At 40.7% G+C, this 19,626-nt stretch overlaps 1 protein-coding gene across 1 annotated transcript; it reads left to right on the forward strand.

Moving 5' to 3' along the window:
• Nucleotides 1-2,248: 2,248 nt before the first annotated feature.
• Nucleotides 2,249-19,066, forward strand: LOC127637993 (casein kinase II subunit alpha'-like). The gene is made up of 12 exons (XM_052119351.1): nt 2,249-2,782; nt 7,117-7,228; nt 7,385-7,486; nt 8,125-8,175; nt 12,887-12,946; nt 13,047-13,130; nt 13,242-13,352; nt 13,648-13,749; nt 17,534-17,634; nt 17,882-18,030; nt 18,127-18,209; nt 18,601-19,066. The coding sequence occupies exons 1-11, from the start codon at nt 2,679-2,681 to the stop codon at nt 18,201-18,203; spliced, it is 1,053 nt and encodes a 350-aa protein (XP_051975311.1). The 5' UTR covers nt 2,249-2,678; the 3' UTR covers nt 18,204-18,209; nt 18,601-19,066.
• Nucleotides 19,067-19,626: the final 560 nt, after the last annotated feature.

Below are 19,626 nucleotides of genomic sequence, written 5' to 3' on the forward strand. Positions count from 1 at the left end.
ATTTATGAGATATTTTGAGGAATACTAACAAGGTTTGGACACAACTCAAAAAAATGGATTAGGTACAAGGAATACCTTGTAGAACGAGGTCCGGTGTCAATAGAGATTATGTGATAATCTAAAGATGTATGTGATTAAGGGTTACTATCAGTGAAGTTCTGTTATGAGAACATTTATTAATTTATTTGGTTGGTTGGTTGTTTGATCATTCACCGTCATAGACCCAAACACTGATATTGATGATATACTTTCTTAAAGGTGCAATATGTAAAATTTTTCATGTAATATTCACCTTATTTTTTGCCATTGTTGAACGACTTGTAACACAATTTTAAATATTAGCCCTTCCCTGACTTCCTAGGTTGCCTTTAAAGCCTGTAGACTTATTTTCATGGGAAGGGAGCGGGTCGCTTTTGCCGGGAAAATACAAAGGATGTGACGTTTATGCACGCTCCCGAGAGCCTTGCCTCATACAGTAGCTTCTCTTCCGCTATACAACAATGTGAACAGACAGTCTTCAACACTAGGTAACATTACCATTATCTGACTCCTTAACTCAGAGTAAGCCAAAAAAAACGGCTAAGCGGGAACGTGAACATGGTTGAGCGATAACTAGAGTGAACATTGGCAGGGCATTTGATTCCTGGTGGGACCTTCCTTTGGTTTTGGGGAACAAAACTGACCCTTAATTGGCGTTCTTCTTATTGGAAGCTTTCATAACTGCGAAGCATGTGAAATATATTGCCTTAAGGATTGATCTGTGTAACTTGATCTTGCCTGCTAATGCTGCCTAATTACAAGCTACCTTGCTTTGTAACTTTCAAATAATTTCAACTATCTTCTCTTTATACTAAGTGAGGTTAATGTCAATGATAATCTGTAATTATTCAGCAAGGTAAACTACAATAACACATGAAATGAATGCTAGACAATGTTTAAGATAATGCAAAAATCTCCATTCATGAGTGTAACGTAAATTGGTTATACAGAAAATATATACATTTAGTTGTTATAAAACAATAGTGCATTGATAAATCAAAATTACAGTTATGATGGAATCACATCAATACTGAATTGTGTCAACATAATGTACAGTCTGTTTAATAGAGCTACTATCATCATCCATAAAATTTTGCTAACAGCTATTGATAAAGCTAGCTAGCTAACACTGACATAGGCTATCGTATAAATGCAGTCAATTTATCATGCAAAAAAAATGTGATTACTTCAAACTAGTCTTGCATATAGGTCAGACCTATATTTATTATAGGTCAGACCTATATTTACACATTGTTTTAGCCCTGTTCCAGCACTGGAGAGTCGAATATAATATGCAGTCTCAAAGTTTGTTGTAAAACAATATACTAATTATATATATTTATTCAAGTAAATTAAAATGTAATTTATAAAGCACTTTAAACATCACAGAGAGTATACCAAAGTGCTGTAAAATTACAAGAAAATAAAAATATATAATAAAAAAAGAATTAAAATCCAAATACATAACAATAATACACAGCACAAATGCAACTGTTCAACACCTATTGATCATTATAAAGTAGCAAAGGCTTCACTAAACAGACTTCCCTAAATGTGTATAGATGTTGAGGACCTAAAAGATAGTGGTGTGTATATATATATATATATATATATAATGTCGAGTATATGCTCTTTACTGTATATTTGACAACATGCACTGTCTTTTAAACATCAAGAAGGAAGTCTTCCATATATGGTCGCATAGCAACCGACGGACATTCCCAGTGGCCATGACAACAAGCACTTCCGTCTTTTCAATGCTAATTGTTAAATGCTACCATGCGCTTCCGGGTCAAATCGTTGCAGTCCGTTTTTCCTGCAGCACGAAAGTCCGAACCCCGACCAAACAAAAACACTGCGTTGGATATTTCGCGTTTTTTTTTTTTAAATATTATTATTATTGCATATCAACTATATTCAAGCGACGACACGGTAACACGGGTTTTTCACTGGGATCGGATAGAGTTTGCAAAGCTGGAAAAAACATCGATCTGTTACTCACCGCCTCTCTCTCCTTCTAACCGGCGATATCAGTCAATATATCCTGCTTGGACGCTGATTTGTTATATTCTGCTCATTTACATTGTGGACGGCATATTCTAACATAATTGTTGCTCTTTCTGTTTGGATCTCTATGCTTTGGATCTAGGGATTTGAGGCCCCATTGGGGTGTGGGGGGGAGGGGGGTGGGGGGGTTTAAACACAATAATTAGATTTAAACAAACCCCCCCTCCTAGGACTGAAGGTCTATTTTTAAACAGAGTACAGAGTATGTCTGTATGTGTAGGCGCATATAGAGAGCACCTACATACAAAATATTTTTGTTTAGATTTATTTTGCATTAATTGCATGCACTCTTAGTATTTAGCATCTCACAATCATTACATTCTCAACCTCGGATCTCCAGGCGGTCTTTACACAGCTGACAAGCCGGGGTACGAGCGCTTTTCTGCGGTCACCGTGCTCCGTCTTTTACAACACTGATATCAGACATCACACACCCGAACCGGATACTATCATACCCCAAGCTGATCTACCAGGTCGGTGGTCCCTGTGGGGGTGTATGTGAGTGTGCGCTTATTTTAAATATTGGATTTGGCGATCGGATTTATCCTACACCCTGAGCCCCGTCACTCGCCATGCCCGGCCCGGTGGCCGGTAGTAAATCTCGGGTGTATGCCGATGCCAACACTTTGAAGAGCAGGGAATACTGGGACTATGAGGCCCATGTGCCCACCTGGAGGTGAGAGATTAAAGGCCACAAAAAATCCAAGTGCAACCTCATCATCTGATGGTGTCTCAAAACCTAACGAGCTTCCCACCTAGACTGTGTTTTTGGACATCAAAGGCGCGTTCCAAAATTCGAACGTTCAAACGTGCCGCTTATGTCTGATGTTTTGGCGCGTTACGAGCTGCCTCAGAACGCGCCTTTGTTGCCCAAAAATGCAGTCTTGGTGGGCAGCTCACTAGGGTTTGAGACACAACCGTTGTTTTATGAGTGTACAATGATGTTGTGTTAATTTTTCGTGTCTGTCCTCTGGCTTTAGTGTTTTCTGTGCGGAGTCTTTGCGCAGTGGTTCATATTGTAGGGTGGGTGTATCGATTGTGCTGGGAAAGTCATCAATCTGTGATCGAGCAGCTCATGTTTGACAGCTGATAATAAGAGGATGGCACGATCGGATGTACAGATGCAGCGTTTTGCGTGCGTGTGTGTGTGTGTGATCTCAATGTAGCATCCACAGATTGTTATGCAAGTGCACCAATTCCCAAAATTTAGCGATGCACATCCAGTTATTACAAGTCTAAACCAATGCACTAATAGAACATTAAATGGGATTGAATGTTTAGATTCCTATAGAGAAGGTAATGTGGCTTTATTTCTGTTTTTGCCAGGGTACATATATCCACTGATTAAATGCCTAAACCAATATACCATTAATATATTTAAGGTGTGTAGTGTTTTACATCAAGTTAATGTGTTTCCATTTTATTTGGTTGCATTGGGTCATTTGGCTGAAAAGAAAAATGTAAGACCTATTTTACTTAAAAAACAAACAAACATAAAACATCCTAATGTAGGTGTGATTTTCTTTATGCAAAATATTATTTCATAGTTATTTTGTATTGATTTGGGATTAGGACATTTTCTTGACAGGTTTTGTGAGAATACCCCTTTCATACACATACACATACTGTAGATTCCATAAATGCTTATTTACCTTTAATACTCTGTTCTTTTTTAAATCCCAGGTGTTTCAATCATACATTGTCTATTAGTACATTGCTGGGATTCCACCCAGGGGGTGTTTAAGCTGGTTTCATTGGGTATTAGGAAATATTTAGATTTTGTTTTGCTAAACTATAAAACAAATTATGACTTTAAATAAAAAGGCTGTCAAAAGATGATCTCTAATCTACAATTCTCTCATGATTTAACAGAAAACAAATTTTGTCAACTTTTATAGAGGACACTTGTATCGGAACATTTTCTATATAGGCATAAATTGATACAGTGGCTAGAAAAAGTATGTGAACCCTTTGGAATTACTACATTTATGTATACATTTGTCTTGGTTTGAGCTAAGGATGTGAGGAACGACTAATTTCACTTATGTTTAAAACATTTTTTTGAGTCGACTAGCCTAAACTGAAAGAAACCCTCAGAAAATTGTCTGAAAACATTGTGTTTTAAGCGACCCATTTAAAATACTTCCAACAGCCAAATCCGATGCTAAATTCCACTGAAAATGTAGCATTTATATGCGATGTCCTTGACTTGCATTATCATCATTGTATGCTACATTAAATATAGAACATGACATGTGTGCAGTGAATACAGGACCAATAGACCAACCCCAATAGCCTGTTCTAAAGAAAATCACCAAACAAAAGTAACTTAACATATTAAAACTGTCAGGACATTGTTGAAAATAATTCACAGGTAAACCAAATCGACGAGAGAGAAAACAATGCACTTAAAAGTTGCGCGTATTTCACAACATGCATTAGACTTTGTTCTAATATGACAGCTGTTTGGTTAAGAACGTTAACCGTTATGATTGCTAGGATTGAAAAAATAGGCCTGTGAGAAATGTACAATAACCCAAATGTATTGTTCTAAACATGACGTGCACACAGAATAAAGGGTTTAACCCATAGATGCAGGCATCACATCGTAGCCTTTTTGATCAGTGGGGTAAAAATAATAGCCTAGCCTAAAATAGTCATTTCTAGGCTACTTACTCAAAAGTATACATTTTTGTTGAACAACATTAACATGTCAACATGGTAGGGTGAAAGACACGACCTGACTCAACCGATGCGATTAACTTGCGCTTGGAAAAAGCCAGCTCGGTGAGAAAATATCTTTTGAGCATGCACAGATTTAAAGACTCAAATGTGAAAAAATCCAGCTTCCCGGACCACCACAAAAGTGATATTCATATCTACTTTGCTGGTCTTGCAAGATGACATATTCCTGACCTGCACACGCTGAGTAAGAGAGGGAAGAAGGACACGCATGGTGAAATGAAAGTTTGTATACATCTGCTCCAGATTTTTAAATAATATTTGTTTTATTAATTATATTTAAAATGTGTAACACTAACATGACAGTAATTTAAGGGCAGCCTTTGTAATAATATAAAGCCAAATGTATATGTGTAAAAATTCTGAACAGTTTAAAGGGGAAATATATTGACGGACTAGTTATTCCAGTGTCGACTAGCAGCATCAGAACCGTTTAGTCGATTGGTCTCAAACATTCCTAGTTTCAGATTCATCTATGTTACAATAATGAACAAACGCAATCTGTTTCAAAGAGTAACACACAAATTATTGTTTTGTTCTTGTAAATATTGAATACAACATTCAAACATTCACAGTCTTAATTATGTGAACCCCTAGGCTAATGACATCAACAAAAGCTAATTAGAGTCAGGAGTTGACAAACCTGGCATCAAATTAATGAAGTTTAGAGTTACTTTGACTTATAAAAAGGTCTAAAAAAAATTTTTGTTCATTATTCACAAGAAGCATCTGCTGATGTGGACCGTGCCTCAAAAAAAAGAAATCTCAGAAGACCTACGATCAATCATTTTGAAGCTGGAAAGGGTTACAAAGTGATCTCGAAGAGCTTAGATATTCATCTGTCCACAGTTAGACAAATCGTCTATAAATGAAGATGATTTAGTACTATGGCTACTCTCCCTATAAGTGGCCGTCCAGCCAAGGTGACTCAAAGGGCACACGCAGAATCCTCAGTGAGGTAAAAAAAGAACCCTAGAGTCAAGTGACAGCTAAAGACTTAGACTCATGAACAGAGATGTTAACTAATTTCAATGACTCCACTATATGGAAATCAGTAAATGGGAATGGTGTCCATGTCACAAAAACATTGCTGCACGCCTGAAGTTTGCCAAAGACCACCTTGACACCCCACAATGTTACTGGGAAAATGTTTTGTGGACTGATGAAACTAAGGTTGAATTTTTTGGGAAGAACACACAGCTATGTGTATGGCATAAAAAGGGCACTGCATACAAACATGAAATTATCATCCCAACGGCAAAGTACATTGTAGGGAGTATCATGATTTGGGGTTGCTTTGAGGCATTTACCGCTTGCCATCATCAAGGGAAAAATGTATTCCCAAGTTTAACAAGATGTCCTAAAGGATAATATCATGTTGGCTGTGCGCCAGCTGAAGCTCAGTAGATGTTGGGTGATACAGCAGGACATTGAAGAAAATCCACTACAGAATGGCTTCAAAAAAATGAAAATCCATCTCTTGGAGTGGCCCAGTTAGAGCCCAGAACTTAACCCAATAGAGATACTGTGGAATGACCTCGAGAGCTGTTCACACCAGACATCCTAATAATATGGCTGAGATGAAGCAGTTTTGTAAGGAAAAATGATCCAAAAATCCTTCTGAATGTTGTGCAGGTCTAATCCGCAGCTACCCGGAAACACTTGTTTGAGGTTATTACTGCCAAAGGAGGATCAACCAGTTATTAAATCCAAGGTTTTCCACAGCACAGTGAATGTTTATAGTTATGTTTTCCATAAAGACATGAAATATTATAATTGTGTGTGTGTGTGTTGTTGGCTTAAGCACATTGTTGTTGGTCTATACTTGTAACTTTGAAGAAGATGAGATCACATTTTATGACCAATTAATGCAGAAAACCTTTATTAGGGTTCACATGCTTTTTCTTGCCACTATAGATAGATAGATAACACCATATCACACTTACTGACTAAAAAAAGCCATTCTTATTGAGGATGTGCAAGGCTCTGTCAGAATAGTGGTATTTACCATATTACTATAGTTAAGAGTGCTTACAGACAACAGGCCAATGATTAAAATGTCGTCTTTGGCTCCGTGCCTCAGTGGAAATGTCAGTCAGCCCTCAGCTTGCAGGGAAAATGATGGGCTTGGATATATTCACAGATGGTTGACTGTGTTTCAGCACCCTTCATGCTTGCAGAAGCAGTGTGTTTGTGTGTTTGGCGGGAGATGCAGATCTCTGTAGATTTTCTTTCTGACTGGCATGCGTATCCGTGTACCCCCCGCAGTAATCAGGAGGACTACCAGCTGGTACGGAAGCTTGGGAGAGGGAAATACAGTGAGGTTTTCGAGGCCATCAACGCCAACAATAATGAGAAGGTTGTGGTCAAAATCCTTAAGGTAAGGGGCTTGCAAAAAAAGATTTCCTCTAGAATATACTAGTTTTCTCACTAAGATCTGATCTAGCTTGAAGCAATTTCGATGTGGCTATTTACATATTTCTGTGATGTTTTGTTGATGTTGTGCTGAGTTTGTATTTTATGTCATCTGAAACAGCCTGTCAAGAAAAAGAAGATCAAGAGAGAGATCAAAATCTTAGAGAACCTTCGTGGGGGAACCAACATCATTCACCTCATGGACACCGTGAAGGATCCTGTGGTATGTTCTCTACTATATAAACTGTGACCCCTCCCATTAGCCCTACCCCCCTCTTTAATTTGCTACTGTCAAAGATACCTGTCCAATCAGGGCACATCATTTTCCCTGTAGAACTTTGATTTTCTCTCTTTAAAGACTGGCTCATCTTCAGAGTGGGTGGACAACATTTAAGACAAATTGCTTTCTCTTGCTCACAAGGGCAGAATTTGGTTTTAGGCCAGGATCGCTTGTGCCATCTTTCTGCATCACCAATTTGTCAGCGAAATCATCTTTAAAAATTACACCTTGAACAATTTGAAAAGATTTACAGACATCAGTAAGCAGTAGCAAAATGGTTCCAAGGGATTATCTGCACAAAAATGAGATCATGTAAAAAATTTAGTGCGAAGTGATGCTCAAAATTAGATATTTTTGTCAGAATAATAATTTTGTCGTCAATCATGATGCTTTTGTACTCTATGTGTGTTGTTCCTGTTTGTGATCACAATTAGAATGCTTAATAGTGACTGTTAATGCTTTTTGTTGTTGTTGTTGTTGATTGAAGGACTTCCTCTTTCTCTGATTCACATGTTCATCTGTCTCGTTTTCTGTCACTCTCTCCCTATTTTTATTTCTGTTTCTCCCCAATCTCTCTGCAGTCTCGAACACCTGCGCTTGTCTTTGAATGCATCAATAACACAGATTTTAAGGTATATTATAAGTAAGGTTCAATGTCTGATGTGATATGAAATCTGTTACATGGTAATGTATATTACATTTGTGATCATTTTAATATTTAATTAGTGAATACTCACTTTAGCATGAACAGTTGGATCATAAATTGGCCATAATTAGTATAATAAAATAATTTTCATTTTCAAAAATGTCTGATCAGATACATAAGGTATAATTTCAGTCAGCTGGTTATTATAGTGAAATAAACTCCAAATCAAAGGGGCTTGTTTAGCAATAATGACCATCTGTACATTATCCTGCTTATTACACTTCTTATCAATTAAATGAATAAACTGACATAAAACATTGTTTTGAGTTTAAATTGCTGTATTGTTTGAGAAGAAAGTGTCCACGGAGTGGCATGAGAGAAAATAAACTAGAACAGCTATTTGGGAAATCGGTTGACTTGGACAACGGTCAATTATATAGTTTAGCGTCATTATAAAAAACTATTTGATTGCAGAATGCAACGACTAAGTAATCAGAATGAGGTATTCTAGAGAAATCTGGGTTACAATGAGGCAATTACAATGGAAGTTAATGTCCATCCATCCATCCATCCATCTTCAACCGCTTATCCGAAGTCGGGTCGCGGGGGCAGCTGCTCCAGCAGGGGGCCCCAAACTTCCCTATCCCGAGCCACATTAACCAGCTCTGACTGGGCGACCCCGAGGCGTTCCCAGGCCAGTGTGGAGATGTAGTCTCTCCACCTAGTCCTGGGTCTTCCCGAGGCCTCCTCCCAGCTGGACGTGCCTGAAACACCTCCCTAGGGAGGCGGCCAGGGGCATCCTTACCAGATGCCCAAACCACCTCAACTGACTCCTTTCAACGCAAAGGAGCAGCGGCTCTACTCCGAGCTCCTCACGGATGACTGAGCTCCTCACCCTATCTCTAAGGGAGAAGCCCGCCACCCTTCTGAGGAAGCCCATTTCGGCCGCTTGTACTCGCGACCTAGTTCTTTTCGGTCATGACCCAACCTTCATGACCATAGGTGAGGGTAGGAACGAAAATTGACCGGTAGATCGAGAGCTTTGCCTTTCGGCTCAGCTCTCTTTTCGTGACTAACGGTGCGATAGAGCGAGTGCAATACCGCCCCTGCTGCCCCGATTCTCCGGCCAACCTCCCGCTCCATTGTCCCCTCACTCGTGAACAAGACCCCGAGGTACTTGAACTCCTTCACTTGGGGCAAAACCTCATTCCCTACCTGGAGTATGCACTCCATCGGTTTCCTGCTGAGAACCATGGCCTCAGATTTAGAGGTGCTAATCCTCATCCCAGCTGCTTCACACTCGACTGCCAAGCGATCCAGTGAGAGCTGAAGGTCACGGACCGATGATGACATGAAGACAACATCATCTGCAAAAAGCAGCGATGAGATCCCCAGCCCACCGAACCGCACACCTTCCCCACCCCGACTACGCCTCGATATCCTGTCCATGAATATCACAAACAGGATTGGTGACAAAGCGCAGCCTTGGCGGAGACCAACCCCACATGGAATGAACTCGACTTTGTGCCGAGGACCCGGACACAGCCCTCGCTTTGGACGTACAGGGATTGGATCGCCCTAAGAAGGGACCCTCCCACCCCGTACTCCGCAGCACCTCCCACAGTCTCTCCCGGGGACCCGGTCATACGCCTTCTCCAGATCCACAAAACACATGTAGACCGGATGGGCATACTCCCAGGCCCCCTCCAGGATCCTTGCGAGAGTAAAGATCTGGTCCGTCGTTCCACGACCAGGACCGAAAACCGCATTGTTCCTCTTCAATCTGAGGTTCGACAATCGGCCGAACCCTCCTCTCCAGCACCTTGGAGTAAACTTTACCAGGGAGGCTGAGAAGTGTGATACCCCTGTAGTTGGCACACACTCTCTGATCCCCCTTTTGAAGAGGGGAACCACCACCCCGTTCTGCCACTCCTTAGGTACTGTCCCAGATTTCCACGCAATGTTGAAGAGGCGTGTCATCCATGACACCCCTCCACATCCAGAGCTTTCAGCATTTCTGGTCGGATCTCATCAATTCCCGGGGCTTTGCCACTGCGGAGTTGTTTGACTACCTCAGTGACCTCCCCAGGGAAATAGAATCTGATCCCCATCATCCTCCGGCTCTGCCTCTACCATAGAGGGCGTGTTGGGATTTAGGAGTTCTTCAAAGTGTTCCTTCCACCGCCCAATAACCTCCTCGGTTGAGGTCAACAGCGTCCCATCTTTGCTGTATACAGCTTGAATGGTTCCCCGTTTCCCCTCCTAAGGTGGCGGACGGTTTTCCAGAAGCACTTTGGTGCGGACCGAAAGTCCTTCTCCATGGCTTCTCCGAACTTTTCCCACACCCACTGCTTTGCCTCCCTCACGGCCGAGGCCGCAGCACTTCGGGCCCTTCGGTACCTTGCAACTGCCTCCGGAGACCTCCGGGACAACAAATCCCGGAAGGCCTCTTTCTTCAGTCGGACGGCTTCCCTGACCACCAGTGTCCACCACGGTGTTCGAGGGTTACCACCCCTTGCGGCACCTAAAACCTTGAGGCCGCAGCTCTCCACCGCGGCTTCGGCAATGGAAGCTTTGAACATTGCCCACTCCGGTTCAATGTCCCCAACCTCCGCAGGGATGCCTGAAAAGCTCCGCCGGAGGTGTGAGTTGAAGATCTCACGGACAGGGACCTCCTCCAAACGTTCCCAGTTCACCCGCACTACTCGCTTGGGCTTCCCAGGTCTGTCCAGAGTCTTTCCCCACCCCTGACCCAACTCACCACCAGATGGTGATCGGTTGACAGCTCTGCCCCTCTCTTTACCCGAGTGTCCAAAACATATGGCCTCAGATCCGACGACACGATTACAAAATCGATCATCGACCTTCGGCCTAGGGTGCTCTGGTACCACGTACACTTATGAGCATCCTTATGTTCGAACATGGTGTTTGTTATAGATAATCCATGACTAGCACAGAAATCTAATAACAAACATCCACTTGAGTTCAGATCAGGGAGGCCGTTCCTCCCAATCACGCCTTTCCAGGTGTCCCTGTCATTTCCCACGTGTGCGTTGAAGTCACCCAGCATCACTATGGAGTCCCCTACTGGGGCCCTATTCAGGACTCCATTCAGGGTCTCCAAGAAGGCCGAATACTCTGAACTGCTGTTCGGTGCATATGCACAGACAACAGTCAGAGTTTTCCCCCACAACCCGTAGGCGTAGGGAGGCGACCCTCTCATCCACCGGGGTAAACTCCAACGTAGTGGCGCTCAGCCGGGGACTCGTGAGTATCCCCACACCCGCCCGTCGCCTCACACCCTGGGAAACTCCAGAGAAGAATAGAGTCCATCCCCTATCCAGGAGTACGGATCCAGAGCCAAAACTGTGCGTCGATGTAAGCCCCACCAGATCCAACTGGTAGCGCTCCACCTCCCTCACTAGTTCCGGCTCCTTCCCCCCAGTGAGGTGACATTCCACGTCCCCAGAGCAAGCCTTTGCTGCCCGGGTCTGGTCCGTCGAGGCCCACGGCCTTCACTGCCGCCCATATGGCAGCGCACCCGACTCCTGCGGTTCCTCCAATGGGTGGTGGGCCCAAGGGATGTAGAGGGGGTTCCACGTTGCTTCTTCGGGCTGTGCCCGGCCGGGCTCCGTGACAAACCCGGCCACCAGGCGCTCGCCGACGAGCCCTCCATCTGGGCCTGGCTCCAGACAGGGGCCCCGGGCTTCCTCCGGGCAGGGTAACTCCTCCTCTTGCCGTTTTTTCCATGAGTCATTTTTGAACCATTCTTAGTCTGGCCCCTCACCTGAGACCACTTTGCCTTGGGAGACCCTACCAGGAGCACATGGCTCCAGACAACACAACCCTCAGGATCATAAGGGCACACAAACCTCTCCACCACGATAAGGTGCTGGTTCCCGGAGAGGTAGTTAATGTAAACATTAAAATACCGGGTCGGCTGTGGCTCAGGCGGTATAGCGGATTGGCTACCAATCATAGGGTTGGTGGTTCGATTCCCGGCCCGCACGACTCCACATGCCGAAGTGTCCTTGGGCAAGACACCGAATGCCAAGTTGCTCCCAATGGCAGGCCTTGCATGGCAGCTCTGTCCCCATTGGTGTGTGAATGTGAGTGTGGATGGGTGATTGGGACACAGTGTAAAGCGCTTTGGTTACCTTTATATAAGTGCAGACCAGACCATTACTTACTGATTTGAAAGTATAGCCACAAGACAAACAATATGCATGTTAACATGATTTCATTGTGATAAAATCACTTACTCTCCTTTTCTGAGTAAAGTTGGATCCAATTTTTCAACTTTGTTGCCATGAAGACATAATGCTCTAAACTCTAAAACTACCATAAATATTATGATTTATACAACTTTACAGCTCAAATAATACATAAGTTTTAACAGAAAAATTAATGCTAGTGCTTTTATAAAATTATAATCTGCATATTTCTGTCTTCAAACCCTCCAAAAATTGGCCCAATTCACTTCCATTGTAAGTGCCTTAATGTGTAACCTCCATTTTTGAAAAGGAGGGACAAGTAAAAAAATAGTTTTTGTTATTATTAACATAATGCCACAAACACTGTCAATTGAACTTAATTTGTTTTGAACCCGGAATATTACTTTAAATATCTTGGATGGATTCAGATACCTCATACATTGTTTTAAGTCTAATATCTTTGTTTCCTCTGTTGTTGTTTAGGAGCTGTATCAAAAGTTAACAGATTATGATATTCGTTTTTACATGTATGAACTACTAAAGGTAAGAGCCAGAAGTGTATCTAAGTCAGTAGCTTTTTTAGCAGTCTTCTACACAAATGATCCGTCTATACAATAAGATTTGTGTTTATATTTTCTCGCAGGCTCTGGACTTCTGCCACAGCATGGGGATCATGCACCGTGATGTCAAACCCCACAATGTCATGATTGACCACCAGTTAAGAAAGGTAAAAACCTAATGTTTAGAGGACACGTATACAAAAAATAAATAAAAATGACCTGTTGTTTTGCAGTCATAACAATTTTGCATTCGGTGTATGTGTGTGTTTTTTACGCAGCTGAGGTTGATAGACTGGGGTCTGGCCGAGTTCTATCACCCAGCTCAAGAGTACAATGTCAGAGTGGCATCGCGGTATTTCAAAGGTCCCGAACTGCTGGTGGACTACCAGGTAAAAAGCCCTTTAATAAAAGCACATATGCTGAAAGACCATATATGTACATATCACATTTTAAATTTCAGAATGATAAAAAATACATCAATTTTTCAGGTTCAAAATATCAGGTTACCATTACAGTGTCACAGTGTTTCTGTAGTTCATAATCAGATATTGGCACTGAAGTTTTCTTTGTCAGTAACATCCAGTTGCAGATCAGTTAAGCTACACTAAATATGTACCTCCATCTGAAGTTTATTTTGAGACGCTGACAAATTGCACAACTTGACTGCTTATATTGTATGAACAGATGTACGATTACAGTTTGGATATGTGGAGTCTTGGCTGCATGCTAGCCAGTATGATCTTTCAGAAAGAGCCCTTCTTTCACGGCCAAGACAACTATGATCAGGTAATTAGCGGACAGTAACTTGGTACTCTCTCTCTATTTGAATATTATTATGTTTTGTTTATGCTGTATGGCCAGAGGTTTTTCTTTCTCTCCACTAACTAACATCTTACAGAGTTTTTCATTCCTTGCCACAGTCACCTCTGCCTTTCTAACTGGGGACCTAAAAAAAAAAAAGATTAAGGAATGATTTTAAATAAGGGGTTTCAATGAAATTGCTCAATGGTGGAATTTAAGACATTACAGTCACTACAACATTGTCAGAAGTTAATGTTTACATGAACCCTTAAATGCATGGGAACTTCACCAAACACTCTTACATATTCAGATCTTTAGAGACCCTGGCATGTATATCTATCACAAATGGATCTCAAAATGCCCAGATAGTGTATAATATTCCAAATATTTTCAAGAAAATTTGAAAATATAGACTATAAAAAATATTTTAATGTTTTATTTAGCAACAAAATTAGGATGAATGTAGAACAGGACTCATTACTTTCATACTGAAATTTCATTTTAAGCACTTTTTGAATCTAAACAGACTTACATAATTTCAGTAGTACACCAAAATGACAATAGTCAAATCATACTTTTCATGTGTTACACTTGCTTTAGTTTACTTCCACATTGCTTATTTAAAGCACTTAACAACAGCGCCACCTTGAGTAACAAATAGCATGTATATTATGTATGTGTAAACGCATATGGTATACTGATAATTCACCATCATTGCACAGAAAATAAACATGATATAGTAGTCATTTGTATGAATATAGTACTAATTCTCCTGTGATGGTAAATTTATATACAGTAGATTTAAAATAATCACAAAAATATAATTTGTGGAAATACCAAAAAAAACGATTACATAACTACGCTCTCTAATGACCCTATACACTTTTGGTATTTAAACTAAGAAATATATAATTATTTTTTGTGCAATTTTGGCATTTTTTCTGTGTGACACTATAAGAAAAGGCTGAGGAATACTTATGAGGTAACCGGGTCACTAAAGACCCAAGGGATGCATTTAAGTGTTAGGGTTTTTTTTTAAAGGGGTCATGACATGAGAAACCAAATTTGCCTTGATCTTTTGGTATATAAGAGGTCTTTGTATCATTAAAACGTCCTGCAAGTTTAATATTTTAAGACGTCCTCCCCATTCTAAACGAATCATTTATTTAATCAAGCTCAAAATACAGCTCGTTCTGGATTCATGGTTAGAAGTGACGTGTCGGTTAGAAGTGACGTAACAGCGTTTGCATATGACCGCCTCCAGCACAAGATAACTACGCATTAAGCGCAAGACAACTACGCTCATTTCAGTATCGCCGTGCGCCTCACAAGTGTTCAGTCGATGGACAGCGAGCTCTGACAGAGACTACTTGTGCACAGGAAAATTACGATGCCACACAGATGTGCTGTTCCTGGCTGTGGTCAAACAAAACCTCTGAATAAGCTGCCGAAAGATCCAGACGTCAGGGAAAAATGGATGCATTTTATTTTTTGCGGACGTCCCAGTCACGGCAGTGTTAACTTAAGCGTTTGTTCTGTACATTTTAAGGATGACTGTTTTGAGAACAAATCTCAATATGATGCTGGCTTTGCCAGAAAACTGTTGCTCAAAGATAAGTCCGTGCCGACTATTCTGGGAACAACGACGACGCAAACTGTAAGTAATCTATTTTAAACTTTAAACTACTTTTTAAAGCGCAATTTCATTCATTATGAATAATCACAGTGTTTTTACTTAGTTTACTTGCATATTGTTCTGGCTGGGGCGTCAATAATTGATACATAGGCACTGACTTTAGCCAATCATAACAGTGGGCGTTAACACTGAAGTCTTAAATGGAAAACGCCCCCAAAACAGACTGTTTGAATCAGAGGATGAGAAACAGGGTGGGAAAAGGTCATAAATCACTAGATTTTAAAAGTTTTTCTTAAAAAAAAATATATTAATACTATAATTGCACCTAAGGGAACATAATAATACAATAAAAAAACCCATGTCATGACCCCTTTAAAATTTTTTACCTTTTATGAGGGATTATTTTCCCCTCATCCATTTATGTCACATTCTTCAATTTAATCTATTTATTAAAACAGATTTTCAAGATCGAAATCCCTCAATTACCTCTTACCCTAAGAATTAAATAAATATATTTTCATGATGTATGCCATAATATGTATAACTATGACTATAATGGAATATTAAGAACTATATCAGATTCTACAAAAACAAACAAAAAGAAGAATTCATTACAAGGACATTTTATGCAATCACATTTTTAATTTTGGGGGCAATTTTTTTGCCCCAAGCCTCCCTAAATTTCTGACCCCACCAAAAAAAAAAACGTTTTCTGTAATGCTGCTTTTACACAAAGTGTATTGTGAAAAGGCTATACAAAAAATAAAAATGTCTTGATTTGTATCCGGATCTGGTATGTATCAGTCTTTTCAAACATATACACTGATCAGCCACAACATTAAAACCACCTGCGTAATATAGTGTAGGTCCCCCTCGTGCCACCAAAACACTTCTGACCTGTTGAGGTATGGACTCCTCAAGACCTCTGAAGGTGTCCTGTGGTATCTGGCACCAAGACATTAGCATCAGATCCGTTAAGTCCTGTAAGTGGTGAGGTGGGGCCTCCATGGATCGGACTTGTTGGTCCAGCACATCCCATAGATGCTCAGTCAGATTTAGATCTGGGCAATTTAGAGGCCAAGTCAACACCTTGAACACTTTGTCTTGTTTCTCAAACCATTCCTGAACAATTTTTGCACTGTGGCAGAGCGCATTATCCTGCTGAAAGAGGACACTGCCATCAGGGAATACCATTGCCATGAAGGAGTGTACATGGTCTGCAACAGTCTTTAGGTAGGTGGTACATGTCAAAGTAACATCTACATGAATGCCTGGACCCCAGGTTTCCTAGCAGAACATTGCCCAGAGCATCACACTGCCTCCACCAACCTGCCTTCTTCCCATAGTGCATCCTGTTGCCAATCCAAAACTGGATTCATCAGAGCATCAGGCCACTTTCTTCCATGGTCCAGTTCTGACGATCGAGTGCCTATTGTAGGCACTTTCGGCAGTGGACAGGGGTCAGCATGAGCACTCTGACTGGTCTGTGGCTACACAGCCCTATACTCAAGCTGCAATGTACTGTGTGTTCTGACACCTTTCTATCATGGCCAGCATTAAGTTTTTCAGCAGTTTGCGCTACAGTAGCTCTTCTGTGGGATTGGACCAGACGGGCTAGCCTTCGTTCCCCACACACATCAATGAGCCTTGGGCGCCCATGACCCTGTCACCGGTTGTCCTTCCTTGGACCACTTTGGTAGGTACTAACCACTGCATACCAGGAACACCCCACAAGACCTGCCGGTTTGGAGATGCTCTGACCGAGTCATCTAGCCATCACAATTTGGCCCTTGTCAAAGTTGCACAGATTTTTCCTGCTTCCAACACATGAAGTTCAAGAACTGACTGTTCACTTGTTGCCTAATATATCCCACCCCTTGACAGGTGCCATTATAAAGAGATAATAAATGTTATTCACTTCATCTGTCAGTGGTTTTAATGTTGTGGCTGATCAGTGTATATTATACATGCTCCGTATTAGTTTGCTATATTAAAACGAATATTGATTAAAAAAAATAAGCATTAACATGCTAATGCAACCAGGTAAACGTATGTTCAAGGAAACTGTGATACATTTGTGAACATAAAGGATTATTATTTAGTAAGAATTAATTTTCTTTCCCTCTGACCAAGTTGGTGAGGATTGCAAAGGTTCTTGGGACAGATGAATTATTTGGATATCTGCGCAAATACCACATTGAACTGGATCCACGATTCAAAGACTTGCTTGGACAGTGAGTACCATCAGGGGGCACCTTTGAGTCATTTCAGTATTTAACCACAATTCAAAAGTCAGCTTTCAGATGGGTGTCAAAATTTCCTTCATACTTTCTTGACATAACATTATATGGATAACTGTATCATTAATAATGTCTAACTGAACTCAATGGTCAGTATATAGATTATTTTAATACCATCTGTTACGTGAAGTATCACTTTAGTCTGTCTTAAATATTTAAGATTTTCTGCTGTATCCCACAGACAGACACGGAAACGCTGGGAACAGTTTGTGCAGACAGAGAACCAGCATTTGGTTAGCCCAGAGGCTCTGGACCTTCTCGATAAGCTGCTACGCTACGACCATCAGCAGAGACTGACCGCCACCGAGGCCATGGAGCACCCTTATTTCTGTATGTTAGCTTCCCTTAACAATACCCAACAGTATAGAGACAGCTTATATAATCCATAATGCCTGAATCATTCACAATTTTGTGTCATGTCTTCAGATCCAGTGGTGAAGGAGCAGTCTCACACTAATACAGATGGCACCATAGTGACAAGTGGAACTAACACACCTCGATGAGAGCAGGTAAAATGTTGACCATGTAAATTAAAAAAAACTATTTGTCTTGATTGTACCAGAACATTTTAGTGTTCTTATGTTTTTAATATTGTTTAATGTTGTCAAATTTAAAAACTAGGTTTGCACTGTCATGGAAAAGTCGTAGAAATTTATTTAATTAAATATACATTTTTCATTCTTATAAGTTAATTCTTTTCAATAAATTTGGCGAACTGGTCTGCAAGTCATTCATTAGCGAATCGGTCTGAATTTGAAAGATTTTAAAATGATCATTAGCCAGTGATCACAAATGACATAATAGGTCATGGAAAATATATGGAAATGTATTGGGCATTAAGTCTGGAACTCTTTATAGTGTCTGAAACTAAAACGTGCCACTTTTGCCCTTGTGTTTTAGGAACTGGAAAAGGAAGACGTTTGTTACCTCAATTTGTTTATCCCTCGTGTCTGAAACCTCTACAAGTGTACAGTGAAAGTTGGATTTGAGCAGCACCTGTTACACCTCATCTCTCAGACACACATACACACACATAATCATCATCATTATCATCATCATCATCACACACACCGACTTTCTGTGTCTGTCAAGATTGGTCTGCTCCTCTAGTTTGAAGTTTTCAAAGCTTTCCCTTCCCAGTTTAAAATGTATTAAAAGAAATTTTTCATTGGCTCCACCCCCAAGTACACTGGCCCCACCCTCCTTAAGCTAGGCATGGAGAATGAAGACCAGAATGATGAACTGACCTCTCTCTCCTTATTGGTCTGTGTGTCAGTCTGTCCAGTATTCAGACCTTGGTGCAGCCTCCACATACTGTAGTAATAAAGTGGCATGGTGGACCTTTTTTTTTTTTTTTATTTGCTCTAGGTAGATTGATTACTATATTAATGAAAATAAATGATTTTTATTTAGATCTATAATGCCTCATTGTCTGTCTGTTAATGGGAAATTGGGTTTTAACGAACAATATGTGTGCTCATAGTGATGCTTGCTAAGGCAATTGCTATTGCTCATAGTTTAGGTTGAGGATTTGCACAAACTTCTGTTAAACTTGTCCAGAATAATTTGTGCTACAGACAGGAATGATATGATATCATGCGGAACAGAGGCATGCTATACAGAGGGATGACTATTTCTTTTCTTATCAGATTAATGAATATTGTTGAATTTTCAAGTGTATGTCTCCGATAACCATACAAAAATTCTTCAGTTCATTGTTGCATACATAAAAACAGGTTAGCAGTCTATGATGTGTGAAACATGATCGCTTATTCATCCCAGTTGTAGTGCAATATTTTGGCTATGTGATATCCAGCCTTTTGCCAGCCAGATTAATTACTTCGTTGTGTCATGTTATCACACTCCATTGCTTCATCATATCCTCATAATAAGGTCTACATCATAATGAAGCAGTTCTGTAGGCAC

The sequence above is a fragment of the Xyrauchen texanus genome, chromosome 46 (genome assembly GCF_025860055.1).
Source record: "Xyrauchen texanus isolate HMW12.3.18 chromosome 46, RBS_HiC_50CHRs, whole genome shotgun sequence".
Lineage (NCBI taxonomy): Eukaryota > Metazoa > Chordata > Actinopteri > Cypriniformes > Catostomidae > Xyrauchen > Xyrauchen texanus.